Source organism: Protopterus annectens, chromosome 4.part1 (genome assembly GCF_019279795.1).
Source record: "Protopterus annectens isolate FY-2018-M chromosome 4.part1, PAN1.0, whole genome shotgun sequence".
Classification (NCBI taxonomy): Eukaryota; Metazoa; Chordata; order Ceratodontiformes; family Protopteridae; genus Protopterus; species Protopterus annectens.
In genome coordinates, this window is record NC_056734.1 from 71,499,252 (window position 1) to 71,526,483 (window position 27,232).

Genomic DNA, 27,232 nt, shown 5'->3' on the forward strand with positions numbered 1-27,232 from the left:
TACAGTGTGGCCTAATTTAGTTGCAATAATATTGAAAGCCAGAGATCCAAATCATAGTAAAAGACATGTAATCAGTAAAATGTATAAATGCTTAATATAGGGGAGAAGTGAAAAACATGAGTTTTCTACGAAAGCTTGGGAGAAAGATTTAGAGGTGCCTATCCCCCAGAGCATTTAGGGCAGGATTGTATGTTGGCATAATGTTAAGGTCTTTGCCCTCCATGCACAAGGTACAACGTTCAATACTGACCACAAGTCAATGCCTGTTTGAAGTTTGCATGTTCTCCCTGTGTCTCTGTGGGGTTCCTCCCATCTCCAAAAAATATGCTGAGAGTTTCCATCTCAAACTCACCAAAGAATGGATTTATGGGCAGCAGCACAGACACTTCATGGTGTACTATAGGGGGAAGATGTGTATAAACCAACTGCTTTGGGCATCTACTGTGGTGCACAGTATCCTAGCCACTCGATGGTGTAAATATGGCTATAGGTGATTTGGTCATGTTGGCTAATGTCACCAAAGGGGCATGAGTATTTGCTGTGATGAGTGGATTGATGATCCAGCCGGGTGTGCCTATGCCAGGGACCCTTACTAATGGTGGGAGGGGTATATGTGCCTCAGTTGGCTGTGGATCTGCCATAAACCCTAGCAGTCCTGGATGAATAATTAACTGGCCGGCCAGTGTCCAGTTCCCCAGGTTGGATTATCTGGAATAGATCTGTTGAGAGAAAGCTGGATATAATCAATCAACCTGCTAAACATGAACTAAGAACTGCTACACTCCATGTAGGTTCACTGACAAGATGCAGCTTGGAAGTAAATGACATGATGGTAAGGAGAAGACTGGACATCCTATGTATCTAGGAGACAAGGTGGACGGGCAGTGCAGTAAAGCCACTGAACTTGAGATCCAGAGTCTACTACTCAGGAGGAGGACAGGCTAGAAATGATGTGGGAACTGTGGTAAGGGAGAGGCTTCAGAAGACAGAGAGATGTCATCAGAATTATTGACAGACTCATGGCAATCAGACTCCTGTCTAATGATAGGGCAGTATTCATAATCTCAGCCTATGCCCCAAAACAGGCTTGATATAGTGAGGAAAAGAGTGCATTCAGACAGTAATTGCAGGACCTACTAGATAAAGCAGGACAGCATGAACTGGTGTTAATAATGGGTGACTTGAATGGACGTAATGCACATATCATTGACAGACAGAACAGGATATGAGGACTGCCTGGGTCCATATGGGTAGGGTAATAGGAATAAAGAAGGGGAGGCCACTCTAGATGTCTGTATGGCAAGTAGCTTGATAGTAGCCAACACATCTCAGAAATAGAGAAAGTCACAAAATCTCATATAAGAGTGTCCAATATCCAACAAAGGTAGACTTCCTCCTAGTAAGGAAAGGGCACTGGGGTAGAATCAACTATTGCAAAGCCATCCCCGGTGAAACAGTTGGCCTACTGCATAAACCACTGGTTGCCACAATCAGCTGCAAGCAGTGGTCAGAGAAGCATCTAAGGTCAACAAAGACCAGGCTGAAGACCTGTAAGTTGACTGGAGAGAAAGCACAACAGTTCAAGGATTTACTCAGGGCTCTAGCATCTCAGGAAGAAGAGGAAATAGGTGGAGTTGAAGAAGAATGGCAACGACTTAAAAAAGCATGTGAGAAGACTACAGCACAAACATATGGCCGAGCAAGGTATGGAAATAAGGTACATAAGAAAAGCTGGTGGTGGAATGCAGAAGTCCAGGAAGTAATCAAAAGAAAGGAGTGCAGGAAAAAGTGGAAGATAGAAAAAACAGAGCAGGCTACGAAGGCATACTGGTTGGCTAACAAAGAAGCTAAGAAAGGAGTTGCAATAGCAAAGAACAAGGCATCAGAGGCACTATATCATCTTCTGGAAAGTAAGTCAGTAGATGGCACCAAAACCCTATCAGGTTGCAAGGCAAAGACAGAAAGATAAAGAAGAAAGTCAGATACCCTTCATAATGGATGCCAGTAACAACCTGCTAACCAGTCCACAAGACATCAAAGGCAGATGAAAGGAGTACTTCTAGCAGATTTTGAATGGCAAAAACCCTACAGAAGTGGTACTGCCCCAAACACAGCCTACAATGAGAGAAGAAGAGGAGCCCACCATGGAAGAAGTAGGTACAACACTAAGGAAAATGAAGTCAGGGAAAGCAGCAGACTTAGATGAGGTTACAGCAGATGTGATAAAGATGCTGGAGGATATAGGAGACTAATGGCTCCTGAGGGTAACTGTAGCAGTATGGAGAGAAAGGCACATCCCAGATGACAGAAGAGTAAGCACACTAGTGTCAGTGTTCAAGAAGAAAGGGCATTCACAACTGTGGGCAGCACAGAGGTATCATAATCCTGTCACATTGCACAAAAGTTCTGGGAGGGGATGATTGACAAAGTTAATGCGGAGAGTAGTAGAAGGTAAGATGGGAGATGAGCAGTTCAGATTCAGATCAGAATACAGCACAACTGATCAAGTGTTTACAGTTAGACAGATAGTGGAAAAGAAGCCAGAGATGAGGAATGAGTCCAAGCGGGCATTCCTAGACTTGAAGAAAGCATATGATAAGTTCCCAAGAAAGCTGATTTGAGTAGTCCTGTGGTGGTTCGAAGTCCCAAAAACATTGGTAGAATTAGTGCAAGCTACGTACAAACACTCAATGACTTAAGTGTGAACAGTTTTCAGTCTTACATGGAGGCTCCCAGTGGGAGTAAGTGTGCACCAAGGTTCAGCACTAAACCCATTGTTGTTCATACTGATGATGGACTAAATTAGCAAACAGTTTGGAGAGACAGATCAACAAAGTTGCTGTATGCAGATGATGTGGCATTACAGGCAGACTCTGAGCAAGAACTTCAGCAAAAGATATGGGAATGGAATGCAAAACTGAAGGCACATGGGACGAAACAGAGTATGGATAAGATGGTTGTAATGGCAGAAAATGGTGAAGTTCAGAAGAAGCTGAGAAATGAGACAGAAGCGAAAATAGTGAAACAGGTTAACAACTTCAAGTATCTGGGAAGGGTGGTTAAGGAGAAGGGAAATCTGAATGAGGAGGTCAAAGCTTGAATCAAGCAGAAGACAATCTAATGAAGAAGATTTGAGACAGACAGTAAGAAGGCAGAGGGAACAAGTGTGTCCAGCGAAGAGGTGGATGGATTGTGTGAGAGAAAACCTGAGACCGTCAGGCATGAGCATTGAAGAAGGCAGGAGAGTGATATTGAACAGAAAGAGACATTGACAGTTGACATGACACTCTGACTCCATGTAGAAAATGAGAAAAAGGGGGTTGATGATGATGATGATGATGAAGATGTGTCACAATATCAAGGAAATATAGGTTCTTTAGCTGGAAATGCTTGGACATATATCTTAAATACCAGTTATAATTAAAAAATGTTTTCATTTGCTGAGACAAGACGTTGGAGATGTCTGGAGGAAGCTTTGTGAAACTGGAAGCACATTAGCACCTTTCCCATAGTTAAGCCATTCTTGGATGAAATGTAAAAGTTGTGGTATCAGCTATGGTGTAATACACTATACCTTGAGCTCTCTCTATTGCAGAGATCCATTTTCAATAACCCCTACTGGTTTAACAGATGTGACACTGATAGCAACTTTTCTGATTATTATTAAAAAATGTATTACTAGGAAGTGGAAAAAAGTGCTCCTTTTATTTAAAGCAGAATTTGTAACTTTAATGAAGGATCTTTGTAGAGCAGAGATGTGCAAGTGTAATTGAAAGCCTAAGGACAGGAAGAAAGCAAAGTAGATGCCCTGGATCAGATTATTAAATGGGACTGTTTAATTCATAGGATAGTATTTTAGGAAAAGCCTGTGTGGATTACATTGGACTCATAGTCCCATCTCACATACATGCAATATGAAGAGATCTAGATTTTACATTTATGGACCGATCTTTGTTTGTGTAAAAAGATTATTTTTTATAGCATGTAAGTATCCCAAATACATGATTGCATATCTTTCTTTTAAATGGTGTCATGAGATGAACATGTTTTCATGTTATATTGTTTATTATTCATAATAAAGTTTGTTGCTGAAAAAAAGAAACAAAAATGCCATGTTATGTAATGAAGAACACAGACTTTTGCTGACAGTCACAAATAGGAAAATGTGGTAGTCTGTATGCCATTGGGAGTAGAGAGAGAGAATCACTTTAAGTGTTCTTCATATCACACTGCTAAATCTGTCCCTGTAAAATGCCATTAGGAAAGCACAAGGGCCTTGACTGAAAAAAAAACACTCAGCTTTGCAGCTTCAGCATCAGGCCACATTATGGGTGTAAAAGATTAAAAATAAATACATACTAATACTACTAGCAATAATAATAATAATAATAATAATAATAATAACGGCCACTTACAGTGGTTCAAAGCCATATGTCATATAGAATATTTCAAGATATGACTAAAAATGGTTTTTTTTTTCGGTTCTTGGGTGCTATTATTCTTTAAGGGACAGAAGATTGAATAAGAAAAAGAGCAGGTGGATGTCGGTTTTGGAGCTAGTAAAGGTGAAAAAAACTCATTGAAAGAGACAAACGTACTGACTTTGTTTGAATGAACTGGCTGCAACAGAAATGTTATGTGAATACGAACAGCAAGCAACAGAAAATTCCAGAATTCTGAAGGTTTGTAAGGGATTGAAATGCTGAGATAAGCTAATGATAGGAGGAAAAATAACAATACATGGATAGGGGAGTAGACTATTGTATAGACAGAGAATGTATTTAATTAATTTATTTATTTATTATTTTACTTTGCATTTGTTAACTGGGATTGTCTGACTGGGTATAAAATCATTTTTTCAATGAAGGCCCAGGAAGAAGAGATTCACATGACAAATAACAATAACAATATATTACACAAGATTTAAATGGCAAATAGTAATATGTAGAAAGAGTATACAGGCTACACATATAACATGCAACTTCTTACATATAAAATTCATGTCTTTATACATGTGCAAAAAAATAAATATGCATTTGGACTGTGGCCTTTTCATGCTGCATAAATTGATTTGTTTGTGAGTATGTGCACATTTTATCCTGGGAATGAACACTGGCAGATACAGGATTGTCTTAGATGCTGTTTAAGATCTACTTTAAAAGTTTGTAGTTATTTAATTTGCTTGAGAGGGGATAGAGTTCCAAATGTTGGAGACATGGCTGGAGTAGATTACCTCTCCTGCTATTTTTAGAGATTTATTTATGTTAAGTATAGGTTTGTTTTGGGAGTTCATTCAAGCTTTGTTTAAAGTTGTTTCAGGTTTCACCTTTGTTACTTAAGAAGGTAACTTGTGACGGTTTCTGCCATTTCACACTGAGATAATCAGAGAATGTTGGAGGAAGGGCTCTGAGCTAACTAATCTGTGATATATATATATATATAACATTAAGTATCCTGTTTTTTACTTATTTCTGAGTTATTTATAGCACTTTTATTTTACTCAATGTGTGTGAGGTATTAAGTAGAATCTTTAACAATTGTTAAGCATCTGGTTAGGAGTGTATCATATAACTTTGTTTGCATTTAAAAACATTCTCTAGATTCCCCTCGATCCTTTATCTGTTTAAACATTTCTGCAGTTTTTTCTACATAAGTAGTGTTGGTAGTGCAGCATTGTCCATATTCAGGCTTGTGTTTTGGGCCTAGTTGTTTGTTAGTAGAGGTTGTGTGTCTGTGCACGTCCCAGGCCATCATAGCTTAGCCAAGGCCAGTATAGCATTTCAGTCAGAATGAGTTGTTTGTGGTCATTGGCTGACTGGGGTTGCCTGGACTACGCCTTGGAGTAAGCACCTCATTGGTTCTTTCAAGCTTTTTTTAAAGTTGTTTCAGGTTTCAACTTTGTTACTTAAGAAGTTAACTTGTGACTGTTTATGCCATTTCACACTGAGCTAATCAGAGAATGTTGGTGGAAGGTCTCTGAGCTAACTAATCTGTGATATATATATAACATTAAGTATCCTGTTTTTTGCTTATTTCTGAGTTATTTATAGCACTTTTATTTTACTCAATGTGTGTGAGGTATTAAGTAGAATTTTTAACAATTGTTAAGCATCTGGTTGGATTTGTTTGTTCTGATTTCCTGTTAGGAGTGTATCATATAACTTTGTTTGCATTTAAAAGCATTCTCTAGATTCCCCTTGATCCTTTATCTGTTTAAACATTTCTGCAGTTTTTTCTACCTAAGTAGTGTTGGTAGTGTAGCATTGTCCATATTCAGGCTTGTGTTTTGGGCCTAGTTGTTTCTTAGTAGAGGCTGTGTGTCTGAGCACATCCCAGGCCATCATAGCTTAGCCAAGGCCAGTATAGCATTTCAGTCAGAGTGAGTTGTTTGTGGTCATTGGCTGACTGGGGTTGCCTGGACTACGCCTTGGAATAAGCACCTCATTGGTTCTTTCAAGCTTTTTTTAAAGTTGTTTCAGGTTTCAACTTTGTTACTTAAGAAGTTAACTTGTGACTGTTTCTGCCATTTTACACTGAGCTAATCGGAGGAAGTTGGAGGAAGGGCTCTGAGCTAACTAATCTGTGATATATAACATTAAGTATCCTGTTTTTTTGCTTATTTCTGAGTTATTTATAGCACTTTTATTTTACTCACTGTGTGTGAGGTATTAAGTAGAATGTTCTACAATTGTTAAGCATCTGGTTGGGTTTGTTTGTTCTAATTTTTGTTTCCCACCCTCACTCTCTGTTGGTATCCTGTTTTTATACTTGGTGGCTTTGCAGTTGCCCGCCCCAACTGTAAATTTGATCTAGGACACTCCCCCCAGTCTAGCATCATTACCTCATTCTACCTATTCCAGGGAGAACATTTGAGAAGGCCAACCCAGTTAGCTTCTGCTCCTCCTTTCTCCTTTCCACTTTGCAAAAAAAAAAAAAAAAAATATATATATATATATATATATATATATATATATATTCTAAGCTTGTTTCCTGCCTTTCTTATAAGTTGTCTAGTCCAGATACAGATTTGCTATATCCAGGACTGTTTGTAAGCTTCTGAGCCCCCAATCCATTCTGTATTGGAGGGAAGCCTTCTAGCTTAATTTTGTTTTTTAGAACTAGTCAGTTTTCTAGTTTCAGTACTCAAATCTGTTTCTTTGAGCTCAGCACTTGTTCAGAACTCATTGTAAGCACTAAATAAGCTACAAATTACAACAGCATTCAACTTTCCTCACTTGTCTAGAGGAAAACAGTTTTTAGTACTTAATAAATAAGCATCTATCCAGGCATGTCTAAGGGTCAGCTCCCGGTCTTTTCTCCTGTCTACCTGATGAATTTGAGCACCTTGGGGCCATGCAGCAATTGCCTCATGTACGCAGACAACCCTCTCCTCCTACCACCCAACACTACAACCTGTGAGAGATGCACTTATATAACCAAACTGGAAGCAAAGCTCTCTTCACCCAAGACTGGACTAGACAGTCAAGAGAAAAAGGTAAACACTTGCACCACACCACACTCATCACATAGTCCCTCAAAACCTACACCACCAAAACACACACACATAGAAACACAAAACACACACCAACATTCGCGGAGGCTCTCAAAAAAAATCTACCCAAGCAACAGGGACCTCCAAAGCAGAAACGCAAGCAACCTTCACCCCCCAACACAACCCAAATGACACATAGCCCACAAACTCAATGTGCCACTCAACCACAGCCCATAAGGCATAACAACGTACCCAACACTCTAGTCATAGGTGACTCTATAGTCAGGCACACTGATGTTCCACTCACCAGGCTAAACAAGGAGAAAGTTACTGTCAGCTGCCTGTCAGGTGCCAGGATCCACCACATAACGCATGCACTCAGGTCACTCCACAGCAAGTACAAATATGACTCTGTCATTGTCCATGTTGGTGTGAATGACCTGAGACATACCTCTCTGGACTACATGAAAAGAGACATGGAGGAGCTTTCTGATCTTGTAGCCCAGGAAGGTATGACCCTAGCCCTGAGTAGCATCCTGCCATTACCCAGAATGATACCACAGTACAAGGACAAAATGATTGACTTTAACGATTGGCTCAGTATCTGTCTGCCTAGGATGACATTAATGCTAGAAGTCTAAACCTCAAAATGCACAAATGGAGAACATTGACATCTGTGCAGTGACAGAGACCTGGTTCAAGGCTCCAGAGAGGACCCCTGCATTACCAGGTGATAATTCATACCACACCTTTCAGCCACCTAACCTGGACTGAAGCACTAAAGGCAGAGGTGTGTCCATATTCATTAAGGATATCCTCACCTCCAGGCTAGATGCTCAGCATAATGCATCTGAGATTATCCAAGTGCAACTAAATCTGGGCAAGACCGCAATGCAAATTGTAGCTTGCTACAGATCCCCCACCATGCCCCAGGATTCCCATTCCTCATTTCTTGATACATTGGAAAATATTAGGGTACAACCTAACACCCTAATAATGGGCAATTTCAACTACCCCACCATTAACTGGGAAAACTACTTATGTACCAACTCTTGTGCTCAACGTTTTCTGGAATTCATAAATTCCAGTGCCTTGGATCAACTTATCCACACCCCCACCAGGGGCAGCAATATCCTAGACCTGGTCATTACCAACATGGGCAACCGGCACTCCACACCAGTGGTCAATTCCTCATTGGTCAGATCCGACCACAAGCAAATCACCTTAGACATCCACATCCCACCCCCACCCCATTAGGGAAACCACAGTAAAAAATTTCTCCAAAGCCAACTTCACACTTCTTAAGACAGAAGTGGCAAACTTCACGACACCCATGTTAGTGGACAATAGAGATATGACTGCTGAATCCTATACAATTGCACTTTATAAGCACTTACACGAGTGCATGGATCGTGCAATCCCTAACAGAACCAAGAAGCTATCCTCAAAAAAAAGGAAGCCAATTTGGTGGTCCCCTGCTATAAATAAACTCTACAACAGAAGAAAGAAACTGTTGCAAAAAAGAGTAAAATCCCATGATTGGAGGAACTCCATGGTCAACCTCAGTAAGAAGCTGAGATCCCTCGTAAAATCCTCCAAAGCTAGTTACGAAAACAAAATCACCACTGATTCTAAACACAACCACAAAGCATTCTGCTCTGAGTTACAGCACAATGTTACTAAATATACAGAACCAACTGATATTGCCAACATCCTGGCAGATAGGTTCAGTGCTAACTTTACCCTTCTCTCATCCCCTAAAGGGCCCATCTCTATACCGGAAGAATGCAAAGTACCTGTAATCACGGCTGCACAGGTAAAAAACACACTCTACAAAGCCAAGAACACAGCATCCATGGGACCTGACAACATCCCAGGATGCGTTTTGCATGAACTACAGAACGAACTGGAACCCCACCTAAGTACCATGTTCAGTCATAGCCTCACCTCAGGCTTTGTGCCCACTGAATGGCGCACAGCAACGGTTATCCCACTCCACAAAGGGGGAGCCACCACGGACCCCGGGAACTACCGCCCCATTAACCTGACAAGCCTGGTCTGCAAGGCTATGGAGTGTATCATCATGGAACTTATAAACAATGACACAGGTAATCTCCAAACTCTGGACCCTACCCAGTTCGGGTTTGTAAAAGGCAGATCATGTCTCCTAAACCTGATAGACTTCTTTGAAGCGGTCACCAAAGCCATAGATGAGGGTAAGGTGGTTCACACAACCTATCTAGATCTCGCCAAGGCTTTTGACACCATCCCCCACTCTGGAATTATAGACAAACTCGCTAAACTAGATATAAATTCCTATGTCACAAGATGGGTTACCAACTGGCTCACTGACAGAACCCACACTGTGAAAGTAGCAGATTCTAAATCCAACTTCAGACCAGTGACAAGTGGAGTACCACAGGGTTCAGTCCTAGGTCCTCCCCTGTTTGGTATCGACTTCTCTGAAGTACAGGCTAATACAGAAGGTCTTTGGCTAACAAAGTTTGCCAATGACTGCAAACTAGGAGCCATAATCAAAACTCCTAACAATGTGGACATCCTACAAAAGGGCCTCACTGAGACAGATGCCTGGTGTCAAAGCCATGGCCTCAAGCTCAATGCCAAAAAGTGCATTGTCATCCCTTTTGTAAAAACTCTGTACCCATGAACTACCACATAGGCGGTAGTCTACTTAACACCGAAAGTGTGATAAGAGACCTTGGGACACAGGTGGACACTAGTCTCTCCTTTTGATAATCACATCACTACAGTAGTCAGGAAATCCTTCTATGTGGCACAACTCATCATAAAAGGTTTCTCATCCAGGAAAAAAGAGGTCATTGTTCCCTTCTACTTATCACTCATTCGACCCATTATAGAGTACAGTGCCCCTTTTAGTATGTACCTCACAAAACATCTACAACAACTGGAAAGGCCACAGAAATACCTCACAAAGAGGATTACCGGCCTCAAACAGATGCCCTATGCAGACCGTCTCAAAATACTCCATCTTTACTCTGTCGCATATTGCCTACTCAGAGGTGATCTCTGCCTAACATACAAAGCTATGTCAAACCCAGAGCTGTTGGACATGCTCCACGTAAAGAAATCCCAATCCCTCCGAGCTATACGCTCTAGGGACCTAAACCTTGTCACCACAATAAACAGAACATGCTGGAGGGATAGATTCCTGTCCTAGAGACTTCCCATACTCTGGAACAAACTTCATGTCTCTATCAAACAAAGCTCCTCATTAGCACTCTTCAAGAAAAATCTTGATGACTGGATGGGAGATAGGAAATTCACCCCGGGGATCACTTCTGCGGCTCTGCGTGACAGGGGCACAGGAAAATAATTTTCTTGGGTGGCAAAAGCCAGGGTACCATTTGGCTAGGCTTATATAGGCCCTAGGGCCAATAGCCTAGTACCTACCTATGAACCTATGACTGTAGATTTCTATTTGGGTTATAGTGCTGGAACATAAATTTAAGGGCTTAGCATTTGTCTGGGTACTATATTAAACTGTGGACTGCTAGAAGCTAGTGTTGATGAATTATATGAGGTAGCATGTTCCCATTTAGTATTCCGAGGCTTGGCAGTGGTGAGTATGGTAACAGAAATTTGCAACAAATTTTGCGGTTTTGTTATAACATTGTTCAAGTTTTGTTCTTTGGTGTGGTGGCTGGTTTGTGGAGATTTGATAGGCATATAGTAGCATGGGGAGGTTTTTACAGTTGTTTTTCCTGGCTTTAATTGTGAGGAAAGGTGAAGCTCTATATAACAGGCCAGGCTTTTGGTGTGCCTTTCTGACCATTGCTTGCATATGGAGATCATATTTCATATTACTAGCTATTGTAATGCCAAAAAGTTTAATATATGATACAATTTATATCTTATTGCTATTGGGTGTGGTGGTGTTAAACTGGTTTTTACGTTGTGATTTTGATTTTGCTGAGACATCCATGCATACTACTCCTTAAGTACTGTACTCACTAGATAAATATATAATTGCCTGTATACATGGTGACATCTAAGCTGTTGACAACATGGTATTTAATGAGTTGAACTTCGATCATGTTGGCTTTTGACAGATGTAATGTTTGATGCTGTGGTTTTGATGGAGTGGGTTTTGATATTCTGGCCATTTGATCATGTCAACTAAATTTAAAAATCTTTCTCAACAAGAGAGACTAACAGCTTCTTCACTGCAGTCAGTCTCTTACAGACTTCTCCATGGATAACTATGTCTAGCCTTTTGTGCCATGAAAGATCCAACTCTACTTGACCTCTTAAGCCCTGGCAGAAGTACTGGTACATCAAATACATCAAATGCCTTCAACAGCAGATAAATAAGACATGTTGGCATGATAGATTCATACTCTAGTGTATCTTTCACCTCTGGAACAAACTTCTACTACATGCCAAGCAGAGTTAGCATCTTTGCAACCTTCACAACATACCTAGATAATTGGCTGGGCAGCCTCAAATTCTCTTCTGGTCTATCTTGTCTTGCCATTTTTGAGGCAAGAGTGAAATTCTGAATAGTTTTTATTTTTGGCTAGGCTTGAAATGCTGTGCAGACTGATTGCCTAGTACTTATCTGTGCACTTATGAGCCTAACAGGACTTTCATAATCAAGTGTCAGAATATGAGAAAAAAATGTTGAAATGGATGTCTTGGAAACTACAGCTAGAAGGGAATATAAGTCATGAATTATAATTTTAATGTTATTATTTACTTCGCTGTAAAAATTTTCCTTTGTTTTCGAACCATCCATCTTTCCTTCCATCCATCCGGGTCTATATTATAACATCAAAGTGTCAAAATTTCGAATGTTATAACATCAAATCCAAAACCACGAAAGCTGAAAACCCCAAAGACTGAGAACAGTTTTTTTTTTCCCTGGGAAAAAAAATCACTGTTCCAGTACAAAACATGAAACACACAAACACTACAAACTATGTGGGGGGCTTTGCCCCCCACACCCCCCCACTTAAATATACCAACTCCGAGATTGCACCACAGTGGAGGAAATAGCAAAGCCATGGAAACAGCTCACTGAATTCTTTCCCTGGGAAAGAATTCGATGTTCCACGGCTTTGATATTGTCAGTCTTCGTGGTTTCCGGTTCGATGTTATGACATTCGAAGTTTTGACACTTCGATGTTATAATATAGACCCCCATCCATCCACCCATCCACCCATCCATCCATCCATCCATAACCTGCTTTTTCTATTTTTGCATATGAGGTTGGCGTGTCACATCAACAGTGACTCTCATCTAGAGCTAGGATGGCTTTTATATTCTGTAAAATCTCTTTAGGAAATAGGCTTATGTGATTAGAAAGTGCAACATGTTCCACATTAGTGTTTCTTTTTGATATATGTTACAGTAGAGAGTCGATTAGCCAAACGTTTATTATTCGAACAGTCATTTATCAGAACCGGCGTTCCATAGCTTTCGTGTAGGAAAAATCATAAAGTCTGAATATTTAAACATTATACTTATTCACTTGAACGTGTTTTTTGAGCTTGTAGCCAGCTCATGTGTGAAAAATCTTCTTTATTGTCCACTAGAATCGCTGAATGGTTGAAATGTGTATTCCTGCGTGCCAAAAAAAACAAGATTTTTATCCTGTTCATTTATATGTTTGATTATCTGAACAGTTTGATTATCTGAACTACCCTAGGTCCCAATTAGTTTGGATAATCAACTCTCTACTGTATTGTCTAATTAGTAGCTGCACGACAACATTGTGTTGTAGTGTTGTCTATGGCTTGATTACATAGGTAAATTTGTCAAAGTTAAGGAAAAAAGAAAATAAATGAAAACTTGGGATCTTTTCTTATGAATGTAAAAAAAAAAAAGAAAGCAAAATATATGAAATTTATAATTAAAATGTAAACTTTTGCTTGCTGCTTATACAAAAATCCATAGAATGCATCAAAGCAGAACTCATTTACGCAGAGGCAACTTACCTGATATAGATCCTACTCACCTTGGTTTTGTGAAGGGAAGGTTCTGCCTCCTGAGCCTTGGAAACTTTTTTGAAAAGGGTACAGTCTAAGGACACAGGTCATTCTATGCGCACTACTTGCCTTGACCTGGTCATTGCTTTGACACTATCCCCCATGATGATACTACTGAAAAATTAGACAGGCTTAATGTAAACCCTTATGTTGTTTGATATATTGCAGATTGGCTATCTGAGAGATCCCAGGCTATGAAAGCTGCTAGTTGCCTCTCTGTGTGTGGAATTGTAACTAGCGGAGTACTGCAGGGTCAGTGCTTAGCCCCCTCCTCTTTGGCATTTGTTTTTCATATGTTTATTTATTTATCTCCATTTTTTGATCTGGATAATCTGACTGGGCAAAACCCCTTTTCAGCGGAAGATGCTCAGTGTTTCCATACTAAAACATTAAACATTAGAAACATTGCATGTGATTACAATTTTTAAACTACCAAAGTGGGTTTGAGAAATACAAATTCCAAAAGCATACATATTTATTAATTGAGAGGTTATTGATTATTAATGGGTGACAAACTACTATAAGCTATTTCTCATTGGTCAGACCTGCCTACTACATACTATTTGTGCATATATACATATATATATATATATATATATATATATATATATATATATATATATATATATATATATATATATATGTGCGTGTGTGTATGTGTATATGTTTATATGTATGTACATGGATGCACTTTGCAATATTGAACTACAAAAATATCAAACTGCAAAACATCAATCCCACATGATCAAAAGCCAAAAAAATAAAAACTCCTCACATTTTTACATGAGGTAAGCCCACCTGCAACCTTCATGTGCTAAGGGGATGCCCCTGCTAATTAAAAATACCAACGCTGAGATCACTTTACAGTGGGGAAAGGGCAAATTCCTCAATCACCACTGATCATGGTCACACATGGACTTAATGCTGGCAGAAGCTATTGATTGAATTTCAATCCTTTCAACAGTATATGGATGTTTTTTTTTTCTCAAAATTTTTTTTTATTTTTCAAATACATTTGAATGAATTCCATAGTACTTATACATAAAATCTTAAATAACTATGTACACTATTTACATTAGCCTGACACTACAACAGATTTTAATGTATACAGTTACTTTATAAGTATGTCCAAGCCATTATCAGAGTGTCTGATTAATTATTGTAAGTATATGGATATATACAAGAGTGAAACACTAACTAAGGAGATCCAAAGCTTGATAATCTAGGCTGGTAGCAGTTTATTACCATCAGCCAGGGTAAAAGGCTATAATGTTGGAGAATGTTAGCAGCCTTCTCTTGAAATTAATGTGTTTTTTTGTGTGTGAGTGCATTGGTTTATGTGAATGCAAGAACTGATTTAAAGTACAGTTACTGGGGGGAAGTCAGCACTGGAAGGTGAATAAACTCAGAAGAGTGGTGAAAAAGAGGTCTGTGGAGCTAAGCCACAGACTGCACATGGTTGGCGTGATCAGTAAATGTCTATTCTTGGGTATGGTTGGCAAAGGCAATACCGAGGACAGCTGTGCATATTTCCTGCATACAGCTATAGCCATGCTACATTTAGTGAAGTGTTCAGTGGCTCATATTTATGTGGCTTGATTATACTTTAAAGTGTTTGGCAGCAGTGGTGCAGCTTGAGAGACCTTACCCCAGTGGTCATTCACATTAGTTAGTAGTGGTGATTTTCAAATCACATCTGCCTGCCATCATCCTTTTTCTTTATCCTGGTTGATTGTAGTAGGATTCAAGCTCTATCCGTCTTACCATCAGTCTCTTTTCTATACAACATGAGCTGGAATTGACTGAGAGCAGAACCCTGATGTACACTGACTCCGACTGGAAACTTCTCTGTGAACCTGAGCACTGTTCATAATTGTGCCATTGGGTTCTTGTTTATAGCCTACACTAATTCTACCAACATTTTCAGGACTTTAATCAGTCATAGAAATGATAAGATTGACTTTCTTGGGGCATTTACATATGCTTTCTCCATGTGTAGGAATATCCAGTTGGATTCCTTCCTTATCTCCAGCTTCTTTTCTACTATCTGTCTTAATGCAAATATTAAATCCATTGTTGTACATACTGCTGTTAGTATGGACTGTAAATCAGATTCAGATCTCAGGTGTCTGATCATGACCATTAAAAAATAGTAGTCACAGTAATGTATTTCAGTTTGCTTTACTCAGACACTAGCTCTGCCAAGACAGATCAACAGCTGTTTAAATTTGATCAAATGACAGCTTGAGGCAATCATTTTTAGTTGCATACTGCTTCAATCACCATTTATTATAGCCACTTTACCAACTGAATGCACATTCAGTGTCCAGTTATGATAAAATAAAAAATGAATGGTTACAGTAATGTATTCAGCTTGCTTTACTCAAACACACACTAACCCTGCTATATCAGATTGATAACTGTTTCATTATAATCAATTGACTACAGGCTTTAGTCAGTTCCATTCACAGACTGCCTCTGTATCCAACAATTACAGTCACTTTATTGACAGCTTTCACCTCAGAAACTGACTGTGACCAAAGGAATGAGTAAAGGCATCATAAAGGTCCTAGTAATATATTTCAGCTCAACTTTGTGAGATGCATTCAGTGTAACCCATTGCAACCCCCTTCATACACACACACACACACACACACACACACACACACACACACACACACACACACACACACACACACACACACACACACACACTCTGCTAACTGTATCAAATTCTCCCCACACAAATTATATAAAAAATGCATCCTACAGGTGGGTTGGCACTGGCACCTTAAGAGACTTTGGGTAGAGCATTATTTAATTTAAGAAAATGTATTTAATGATAAAAATAATTTTATCATGTGCTTGCACAGTGGTGAATCTGAGTTTTACCCATCTCACATGTTCTATTCTTTCACTTCTGAGTCAGGCTACACCAGGCACCACTCAACTGATGTAGTCTGAGCTAATGGGAATATATATTCTCTGCAAAGAAACAGCCTCCACTGAAATTGTATTTCTACCCCACAAATATCACAGGTCACCTTATTCTCTATGGGGATATATTAATAAATCCTGAGCTGCCATAAAATAGCTTAACCAAGCTAGATGGAATTGGAACTTTGTACATGTACACTCTGGGTCATAAACTTAGGAAGCAGACTTTTTTACGAAAAACACACAGAACTAAATTATAAAAATATTGTTTGACTTTTCATTTTGAAGGGCTGCAGCCCAGCATCACAGTATCATGAGCTACCACTTTGATAACCCCCTTCTGATCTCTGAGCTTATTTTTCTGTTGCTGGAATTTATAAAAAGCAGAACAGACAGAAACAGAATAAGAAGATGAAGCACTGGGTATAGTCAGAAGCATTCAATACCCAAGAAAATTCGGTAAAATCTTACATTTCAGTGTAAAAGTCTTCCTTTCTTTTGCACTTTTATTATCCTTCTGCACCTGCCAACTATCAGTGCAAACAACCACATTGCCCATCCAAGACCATGATCACAGTGGAATCATCATCAAAGACATCATCAGAGGATTTATGCCTTTATCTCCTTTCTTTCCACATGACACTCTAGTAGCAATTAAGTGTTGAAAAAGAAATGGAAATAGTGCAGGTTTGTCACCCTTCTACAAGTAATGTATGGTTGCAAACAATCCTTTCCTCCTTAGAAGCAGACACTTTCTATTAGGTCCTCTGGTCTTCATCAGGGGACATCAGTGGTACCTGTACCACTGAGACATATACCCTTTCTCTGTCTATAAAGAAAAAGGAATTGGACTCTGCCTCATAGCTCCAAACGCAGCATGTTCTTCAGGAAATTGAGTTACTTTTTGTTCTTGGGTTACATGAGTCATAGTCAAGGTTTTATTCCTCTACACTTTGGAACCATCTGCTAAAGTTGTTTTGTGAAAAGTGGCATCATTCTCACCATTACTAGAACCATGCTTCCCCCATAAAATATACATACTTAAGGTGATAATCGTCTGTTAGTCTGATTCCCACAACAGTACATTTTGATATTTTTTTTCAGCTATCATTAGAAAAATCAGGATTTGATTTATCCAAATGCATACAAACAAATATTCCAGGCACGGGTAATAATGCCCTTTAGTCTGCCAAAACAGTCACCTCCATTATAATTGCTCAAGCTGTTCTTAAACATATTTAAACTAGTGCTTGCTTTAATATAAATGTGTAGTCTATTTCAGGCATCAGTATCTTTCACACAAAACCAATTAGTACATCTGTATTACTATATAATCTTTTACACAGGCTGTTTGATATTTCTCTACTACTTTTTGATAACTGCATACATTCCCAGAGGTAGTTGTCTCTGAATGGTCTATATATTTGAATAAGGTAACCTCTTAATTATCAATATGAGTTACTGTAAAAGTTCAGATATTTTAATCTTTCATAATAACTTTTCATATAAGTTTAAGTTTAAGTTTAAGAATAAGTTTCACATCCATAGATGGTATAGTTCTGCTGTACTCTTTCCAATTTACTCATGTTAGTTTTCTTAGAATATTTCCATAATATAAATCCATACACTAATTTAGGTCTACTATAAACCCAGTTATATTGATTTCAAAATTTCTGATTTCCTAGATTTGATAATTTTTTTATATAGTCTATAGTTTTATTATTATCAACATCCATTAGCAAATGTGATACTTCCTTTATCAAAATATGCAGGTCTTTAAACAAATCCATAGCTTCAATCACTGTTTGCTGTATGAAGTATTCATTTTTCAGTCTATATCTCCCAAATCTCACAGACACAGTTTTTTTCTGTATTTCTTACCATATTATTCTCCTGTGCCTATTTGCTCACTTTATTCAAGTTTAGTTAAGTTAATTTGTAGACATGTTCTGTCCTTAACAGATTTTATCAGTTTTCCCATTTTCAAGTTATCAGTATACAGACTGTAGAACCCTTCAGATAATGGAGATAAATCAGAAAGATACAACCCAAAAAGTATTGGCTCAGGACACACCCCTGCAGTGCACCCTGACTACAACCTAGAATTTCATGCATCACTATATGATACTTGCTATGCTCTGTTTATCAGCCATGTCGCTATCCATCGTATCAAGATTACATCAACACTTAGATGTTCTAATTTATTAATCAGGGTTTATGCATGATAAAAAAGAACATAGATTAATAGGTTTGAGTCCCTTAAAGATGTGTTTTAATAAGTGCATGCTTACAATCTTGAGGAATATGTCCATCCATGAATGAACTATGTGAATAACAGATGCAATGGTTTCTCCCTTTTTAATTTCTCCAAATCTTTTGGGTTTCTAATACCATGATAGAAATGGACCCCAAGTCAAAGTATGATTAAAGTTCATGAAATTAGTATTGTTTCAGTCTTTGATGTCAGCCAGGAGTGCTCTTCGCAGCACCCGCAGTGTGCCCAGTAATGACTCCTTCTGAAATTTGTATGCAGTTACATGTATTGGTAGCATGTCTAAATATGATTGTAGACTCTTTTTTATAAGACTCGTTGCTCCTACTATTATTGGAACTATCTGGGTATCTTTCTGCCATGTTGCTCTCATTTCTGCTTGCAAATTCTGATATTTTATGACTTTGTGTCTTTCTGTGTGCAGGACACTGTAGTCACTGGGTGTGATGATTTCAATGATCAATGCTACTTTTGTCTTCTTTTCTTGGGCCACTACATCTGGTTTTCTAGCATCTGCTGGTAATGAATGATCCCATGTGATGTAGACTTCATCATTTTCTGTGATGCTTTGTGGCTCATGTTTCCAGTGTTTTTCAGCCACTTCAGTACCATAATGTTTGCACAATCCCTAGTGCAGCAGTCTCAACACATTATTATGCCTTTCAGTATACAATCCTTCTGTCATTAGTATGTTGCAACCAGCAACAAGGTGTGCAACTATTTCCTGTTCTGTTTTGCAAAACCTACATTTGTCTGTTTCTCCCACATGTTCAATTGACTTTTTAAACCAATGTGTACGTAGCCCACTATCTTGTGCCGCCAATATTAACCTTTCATACCTTGGTTTGAATTCGCCTCTCCTTAACTGTTCCTGCATTCATTCCTGATCAACATGAGATTCTTCCAGAAGTTTTCTATACTAGCATCTATATTTATGAATTTTCCATATTTCTTGCCTTCTCATCTGGTCCTTCACTTTATATTCTTTATTTTGTTTTTTGTCACATTCAGTTGCTTGCCTGGTTTTTATCTACTTTTGGTTTGATTTCCATTCCTGCTTGATGCCGATATGCTTCTGCTAGATTAAGCAGAGAAGTCATCTTAGATTTATTCTCCTCATGTTTCAAAACTTTCAGTACTTTTGGGTCTTGTGAGGTCAGCAGATATGTGTGGAGTCCCACAATTGCAGATCTATACATGTAATCAATTTCAAGGAGGCCCAGCCCTCCTTCAGAACGGGGAATGTATAATCTTGGTATGCACTGATTTTTATGAATCATTTGATGCACATGAAGCATCCTTCTTGTCTTCCTATCTAATCTATCCAACACATTTTGGGGCCAGTAAATCACTCCAAAACTGTAAGTTAGGACAGGAAGAGCAAACTGGTTTATAGCTTGGATTTTATTCCTAGATGTCAGTGCTGTTTTCAGGATTAATTTAAGTCTTCTGAAATATTCATTACTAAGTTGTATTTGCATTTGCTCTTGTTTTATTGTTGATCCTTCATCAGTTCCCAAATATTTATACACTCCTTCTTGCTCAAGTTCTTTTATATCACATTCTTGTCCCAAACCAATGTTTTCCTGATGTTACAGTTTTTCTGCTTTAAAGGTTGCTTTTGCACATTTAACAAGACCAAATGACATTCTCATATCACCTGAAAAAATGTTGACAATTTGACAAAACACAAAACAGTTAGAGTGTGTTTTGTGTTTTGTACTTGTTTACATCAGGTAGTGGCTAGTGTCTATTTAGATGATAGGCTAACAACTGGCTGATTTTATGATTGTCGAGTTTAATTTTAATTTTAATATAATGTGAGTGATTGAACTCAAGTCCTGTGAGCTTGCGTTTTAACTTTAAATTTTTATTCATGGTTCAAGGTGTGCCTGATTGGTTAATTGAACCTTTGACTTAATACTGCTGGATATTTAAGCTGCTGTTCAGTTAAATGTAGTTTGTAATACTTTTTGTCTGAGGAAGTCTGTGTACACCACAGACGAAAAGCGCTTCATTAAATTCAACTTAAATTCAACTTTATTTTCCTGTGACTTCTGTGGTACTTCTGTGTGTTGCCCTATTGCTGTGAATCCTGATATTATTTCCTGGTTTGTGCTGCTTAGTACTAAGTAGACAGACTTAATGGGTTAAGGGCAAGGCAGAATAGCAGCGGTGACAAAGAGTCACCCTGGAATATCCCCCTTTGAACTTTTATCCTTGGGAAAATAATTTGTCCTTTATAATGGCTTAATTACAAAGTGGTTTGGCACTTTTTCATGGTCACTGAAATGTAGTCGATCAGTGTAGGGTGTATCGTATACATTTTTAAGCACTCTTTTAAGATCATGTTGGTGTTCTGAGGTTATTGTTACTAGTTTGCTCTCCTCCTTGTGCATTACTAGGGTCCAGTTTTCGTAGTACTTTTTCACCTTTAATTTAACTTCAGTGTCTGAAGTCACTTCAATGTTACTATAATAAATTACTCCCCCACACTTGTGGTATCAATCTCTTTTGCATGAGATTTTATAAATATGTCTACAATCTGTTCTGTATAAGGAACGGTTTCAGAATCTCTGTTATAGTTTGTCTATTTGTATGTCTTTACTTTCTACTACAGCTTCAGTGTTGAAATTCTTTACATAAATATTCCTCAAATTTTTACTTGATCCTGTCTCACAATGTATTTAATTTGTCTAAGCATCAACCACAATAAAGATGGTCAGGAATATATTAAGCTAGCTTTATTATAGGTTCATAGGTTCATAGGTAGGTACTAGTCTATTAGCCCTAGGGCCTATATAAGCCTAGCCAAAAAGGTACCCTGGCTTTCGCCACCCAGGAAAATTATTTTCCTGTGCCCCTTTCGAGCAGAGCCACAGAAGTGATACCTGGGGTGAATTTCCTATTTCCCATCCAATCATCAAGATTTTTCTTGAAGAGTGCTAATGAGGAGCTCTGTTTGACATAGATAGGTAGTCTGTTCCAGAGTATGGGAAGTCTCTGGGACAGGAATCCATCCCTCCAGCATGTTCTGTTTATTGTGGTGACAAGGTTTAGGTCCCTAGAGCGTGTAGCTCGGAGGGATTGGGATTTCTTTAAGTGGAGCATGTCCAACAGCTCTGGGTTTGACATAGCTTTGTATGTTAGGCAGAGATCGCCTCTGAGTAGGCCATATGCGACGGAGTAAAGCTGGAGTTTTTTGAGACAGTCTGCATAGGGCATCTGTTTGAGGCCAGTAATCCTCTTTGTGAGGTATTTCTGTGGCCTTTCTAGTTGTTGTAGATGTCTTGTGAAGTACATACCAAAAGGGATGTTGTACTCTATAATGGGTCTAATGAGTGATGAGTAGAGGGGAACAATGACCTCTTTTTTCTGGATGAGAAACTTTTGTGATGAGTTGAGCCATGTAGAAGGATTTCCTGACCACTGTGGCAATGTGATTATCAAAGGAGAGACTACTGTCCACCTGTGTCCCAAGGTCTCATCACATTTTCGGCGTTAAGTAGACTACCACTTATGTGGTAGTTCATGGGTACAGAGTTTTTACCAAAGGTGATGACAATACACTTTTTGGCATTGAGCTTCAGGCCATGGCTTTGACACCAGGCATCTGTCTCAGGGAGGCCCTTTTGTAGTATGTCCACATCGTTAGGAAACTTTGTTGGGTAAAGACCTTCTGTGTTAGCCTGTATTTCGAAAAGTAGATATCAAACAGGAGAGGATCCAAGACCGAACCCTGTGTACTCCACTTGTCACTGGTCTGAAGTCAGATTTGGAGTCTGCTACTTCACAGTGTGGGTTCTGTCTGTGAGCCAGTTGGCAACCCATCTTGTGACATAGGGATTTATACCTAGTTTAGTGAGCTTATCTATAATTCCAGAGTGGGGGATGGTGTTGAAAGCCTTGGCGAGATCTAGATAAGCTGTGTGAACCACCTTACCCTCATCTATGGTTTTGGTGACTGTTTCAAAGAAGTCAATCAGGTTTAGGAGACATGATCTGCCTTTTACAAACCCGAACTGGGTAGGGTCCAGAGTTTGGAGATTTCCAATGTCTTTGTTTATGAGTTCCATGATGATACGTTCCATGGCCTTGCAGACCAGGCTCGTCAGGCTAATGAGGCGGAAGTTCCTGGGGTCCGTCATGGCTCCCCCTTTGTGGAGTGGGATAACCATCACAGTGCACTATTCAGTGGGCACAAAGCCTGAGGTGAGGCTATGACTGAACATGGTACTTAGGTAGGGTGCCAGTTAATTCTGTAGTTCATATAGAACGATATTGTCAGGTCCCATGGATGCTGTGTTCTTGGCTTTGGAGAGTGTGTTTTTTACCTGTGCAGCTGTGATTACAGGAACTTTGCATTCTTCCAGTATAGAGATGGGCCCTCTAGGGAGTGAGAGGGGGGGGGGTAAAGTTAGCACTGAACCTATCTGCCAGGATGTTGGCAATATCAGTTGGTTCTGTATATTTAGTGCTATTGTGCTGTAACTCAGAGCAGATCTGAGTGTTGCCATTGAGATTCTTGACATAGCTATAGAATGCTTTGTGGTTGTCCTTAGAGTCAGTGGCAATTTTGTTTTCATAACTAGCTTTGGACGATTTTATGAGGGATCTCAGCTTCTTATTGAGGTTGACCAGGGAGTTCTTCCAGTCATGGGATTTTACTCTTTTTTGCAACAGTTTCTTTCTTCTGTTATAGAGTTTGTTTATGGCAGAGGACCACTAGATTGGCTTCCTTTTTTTGGAGGATAACATCTTGGTTCTATTAGGGATAGCATGATACATGCACTTGTGCTTATAAAGTGCATTTGTGTAGGATTCAGCAGTTGTACCTCTTTTGTCCGTCTGCATGGGTGTCATGGAGTTTGCCACTTCTGTCTTAAGAAGTGTGAAGTTGGCTTTGGAGAAGTTTTTTACAGTGGTTTCCCTAACTGGGGTGGGGGCAGGATGTGGATGTCTAGGGTGATTAGCTTGTGGTCGGATCTGACCAATGAGGAATTGACCTCTGGTGTGGAACACCGGTTGCTCATGTTGGTAATGACCATTATTACATGAACTTCTCTGTAGCACCTCAGCTCAAAAGCCTTTTAATTTGTCTGTCCAGTTTATATATTGTCAGCATTTATACTTTGACCTTATTTCCACTTCTTATATATTTTTTATCTCTAATCTTAATTGTTTTGCCTGACTTTTTTGTTTTTCAGTAAAATCTGATTTTTGATCATAACTATTTGAAGTAGTAATTGCTGATTTTTTTATATTGGGGAATATCTCCCACACCTTCTATAAAGTGAACTTCACCCCCTACAGCCTCTTAATTAATATAATTACCTCCAAGGTCACAAATCTTTGGGCTAAGTTATTAAAATTGTCAGATATTGCTAGACTGATGAATCTGTTTTGTCAAATCAGGTTTCACTAAAAAACAACTTGATTAGTTAACCGGCTAGAAAAAAGTAACACAAAATGGCATTTTTTTAAAACTGTTTTCAAATATTTGTCTGGAAAAATACTGACAAACTATTCAAAGCTAGCTTATAAATTCTTCACTTCAGTGGCAATAAAGACCTCAGCTGGGCAAAGAAACTAGAGATAGATTTGACCAATGTACTGATTTTGCCTTTATTAAACTCAAGTCATATTCTCAGTATCTGCAACAATAACCTTTATGATGAATATCAATCATTATTGACATTGCACACAACATTTGCTTACCCTTGGTGGTACTTTCTACCCATGTATTGATTATTCTAGCAGCTGATGCAGAATCCTGGAAGTTCACAGCTCTGATATCACTGCTAAAGTAATATTTATTTCTCTGAAGATACCTTTCCTTGATTGTAAAGCCATCTTGAACATAGAGAGCATTCACAAGACTCACAGGAGGTTCTTGGCTGTGGCTCAACATAACTGAAGAAAGATGCTTGAGTATAGAGAATTCCTCACCTAAAGAAAACAAAACATCTTCAATATTCTGAAATTTCTCCGAACAATAACAATCTGATAAAAATTTACATAACAGTGATTGAGAGTGAACATTTGCTCCTTCTACTTCCATTTTGACAGTATGGAAATTATATATCTTTTATTTAGTCTAACAGTTAAAACTATAGCTATTTTTATTGTATTTATTATAAATCTAAATTGATTATCTTGATACTGTTTGGGCAGGAAGCTCTTTTTAAAATTTATGTTATTTCTGTTTTTAGGGTAAGTAAAAACATAAATGCATAAAGAAATGGACTCCAAAATGAGAATAAATGCAGTTAGGAAGATGAAATATTATTCAAACAGTACCTCCAATTGTATGCAATCGTAAAGCAATCATTCCTTTGCAAATATTACACCTTTTACAAAGGGACAGATCAATAGAGGACACTGAATTATCCAAGAAGGCAGGGCCAAAGTGAAGCATGCAGTAGAGAACTACTGACTTGAACCAGTTATTTGTTGGAGACAAGCAGTAGTGATTTATATTTACAAAGGGTGTGGGCAGTATTAGGACAAAATCATTACTGATCCACCAGTTTAGCATTACCACTTTCTACAGTAAGTGAAAAGATTGTCATTGACTTGTTAGAGAACTACATGGGAGACTTCTTTTTCCTGGATCATGATTAATGTGGTATGTGAAGGAAAGTTTCTGTTCTCCAAATTTGGTAGAATTCTTCAAACAAGTTGCTGTTAAAATAAATATAGATCAAGCAGTTCACTGACACATTTCAGTCTTACATAAGCATTTGAAATGGTCACACATGTAGGTATACTGGATAAGACAGAACACAGGAAAATAACTGTTATATAATAAACTGTATCAAAATCTGATTACCTAGCAGAACATGTAGAGTTACAGCAGGGGGAGTAATCTTAGACACAGTACACACAACCAGTGGAGTGCCACAGTCCTGGTATTGGGCCCTTTACAATTTGGTATCTTCTGTTTAGAGGTAAAAGTTGAAATCCACTGTCAGTAATTAAACATGCAAATGAATTTCAGGTGGAAAGTGCTGCAGTCCTCTTTCACAGATACAAGCTGGTGGGGGGCTGTGCCTAAACACTTCATTTGCATCATCATCTGACAACAGTTTTGTGTATAACATAAACAACTGTAATGTCCTGTACTTTGGCGAGAATGCACTGAAACATGGTAATAATGCTGGTAGTTGTATATTAAAACCTGTCACTGTTATATGGGACCTATGCACAGTTATAAGAGAAAGTCAGCTCTGATCAAAAATTCTCCGCTGCCATTAGAAAGTTATTTTTGGACTACATAGCTAATATCAAAAGGAATATCAAGATAATTTGTAGAAAAAATGTACCACTATATGTAATATTTCCCTTATTAAGCCCATCACGCTATATAAAGCACCCTTCCCCATGTACCTCACAAAGCATCTAAACCAACCTCAATGTTTCCTCACCAAAAATAACTCAGGTCTCTGTACTCTTAGTTACTCTGACAAACTAAACGTTCTGTTATTCTACTCGGTGTTGCACAGACTCCTTCTTTGAACTCCATCACTTAAATAGAACAAGTGGCAAAGCAAACACCTATTTTAATGACCTAAACCAAAACAATCACATCAATAAGATTAGATTGCATGACAGATGAATAACTCAACATATACGCCATTTCTGGAACAGTCTGCCCTTACCTATCAGGCAGAATATTTCCCTATAATACTTTGAAACCAGTCTGCATGACTGGATGGGTGAAACAAATTTTCACCAGCAATATGTGGATGAAGTCGCCTTAATGGAGAGCACTGATAGTTTCTACCTGTACTGGGTGATGAGACTATGCTTTTTGATGGTTTCATTTGGCAGTAAGATTAGTAATAACCTATGAACCTCTGAACATGGATTCAGCTAATTATAAAATACAATGCCTGTTTTTGAAATTTTTTATACAACTTTTGAAAATTCAACTTTTTTGCTGAAAAATGTGCAGCTACAACATTTAATATATTCATATATATTAGAGGTGTTCTCACTATACTCAGTGTTATATAGGTTCCTATGGCATGATCTGTGTTTGGCTTTGAAGACACAGCTGGACCCAGCTCCTTTTCAAACACTGTGTCCTTAATTTACAAACCATGGGGCTCCCAACAATTCAGAAGACTTGTTATAAAAATGAAATATAAAGAATGAGTTAAAAAAGGATCAGTTTGCAACACAGCAGCAATCTAAATGGGTTTATGGATAGTAAGAAATAAAAACTTGGAGTTAAGATAATCAAGGTTTAGATCACTAGTCTGCAAACTTGACTTTTCAAATGCATGACCCTTTGAAAATGTGTCAAAAGCATAACAGCTTGGGAGGTGAGAGTCGAGTTATATGATCAAAGTGCAGTGCTAGGGACATAACAAGGTGACTTAAGGTAGATGTATATATTGTATGTTAATAAACTGTTGGAGATTGAACTGCAAGAAGCATCTATCTATCTATCTATCTATCTATCTATCTATCTATCTATCTATCTATCTATCTAT

At 38.5% G+C, this 27,232-nt stretch overlaps 1 protein-coding gene across 1 annotated transcript in view; it reads right to left on the reverse strand.

Annotated features, from left to right (window-relative positions):
* The window catches only part of SERPINI2 (serpin family I member 2), a 219,807-nt gene that overhangs the window by 178,255 nt on the left and 14,320 nt on the right, over nucleotides 1-27,232 (reverse strand). Inside the window, exon 2 of the mRNA XM_044070736.1 lies at nucleotides 24,450-24,680. Coding sequence (XP_043926671.1) covers nucleotides 24,450-24,680 — 231 coding nt within the window. The remainder of the gene's footprint in view (nucleotides 1-24,449; nucleotides 24,681-27,232) is intronic.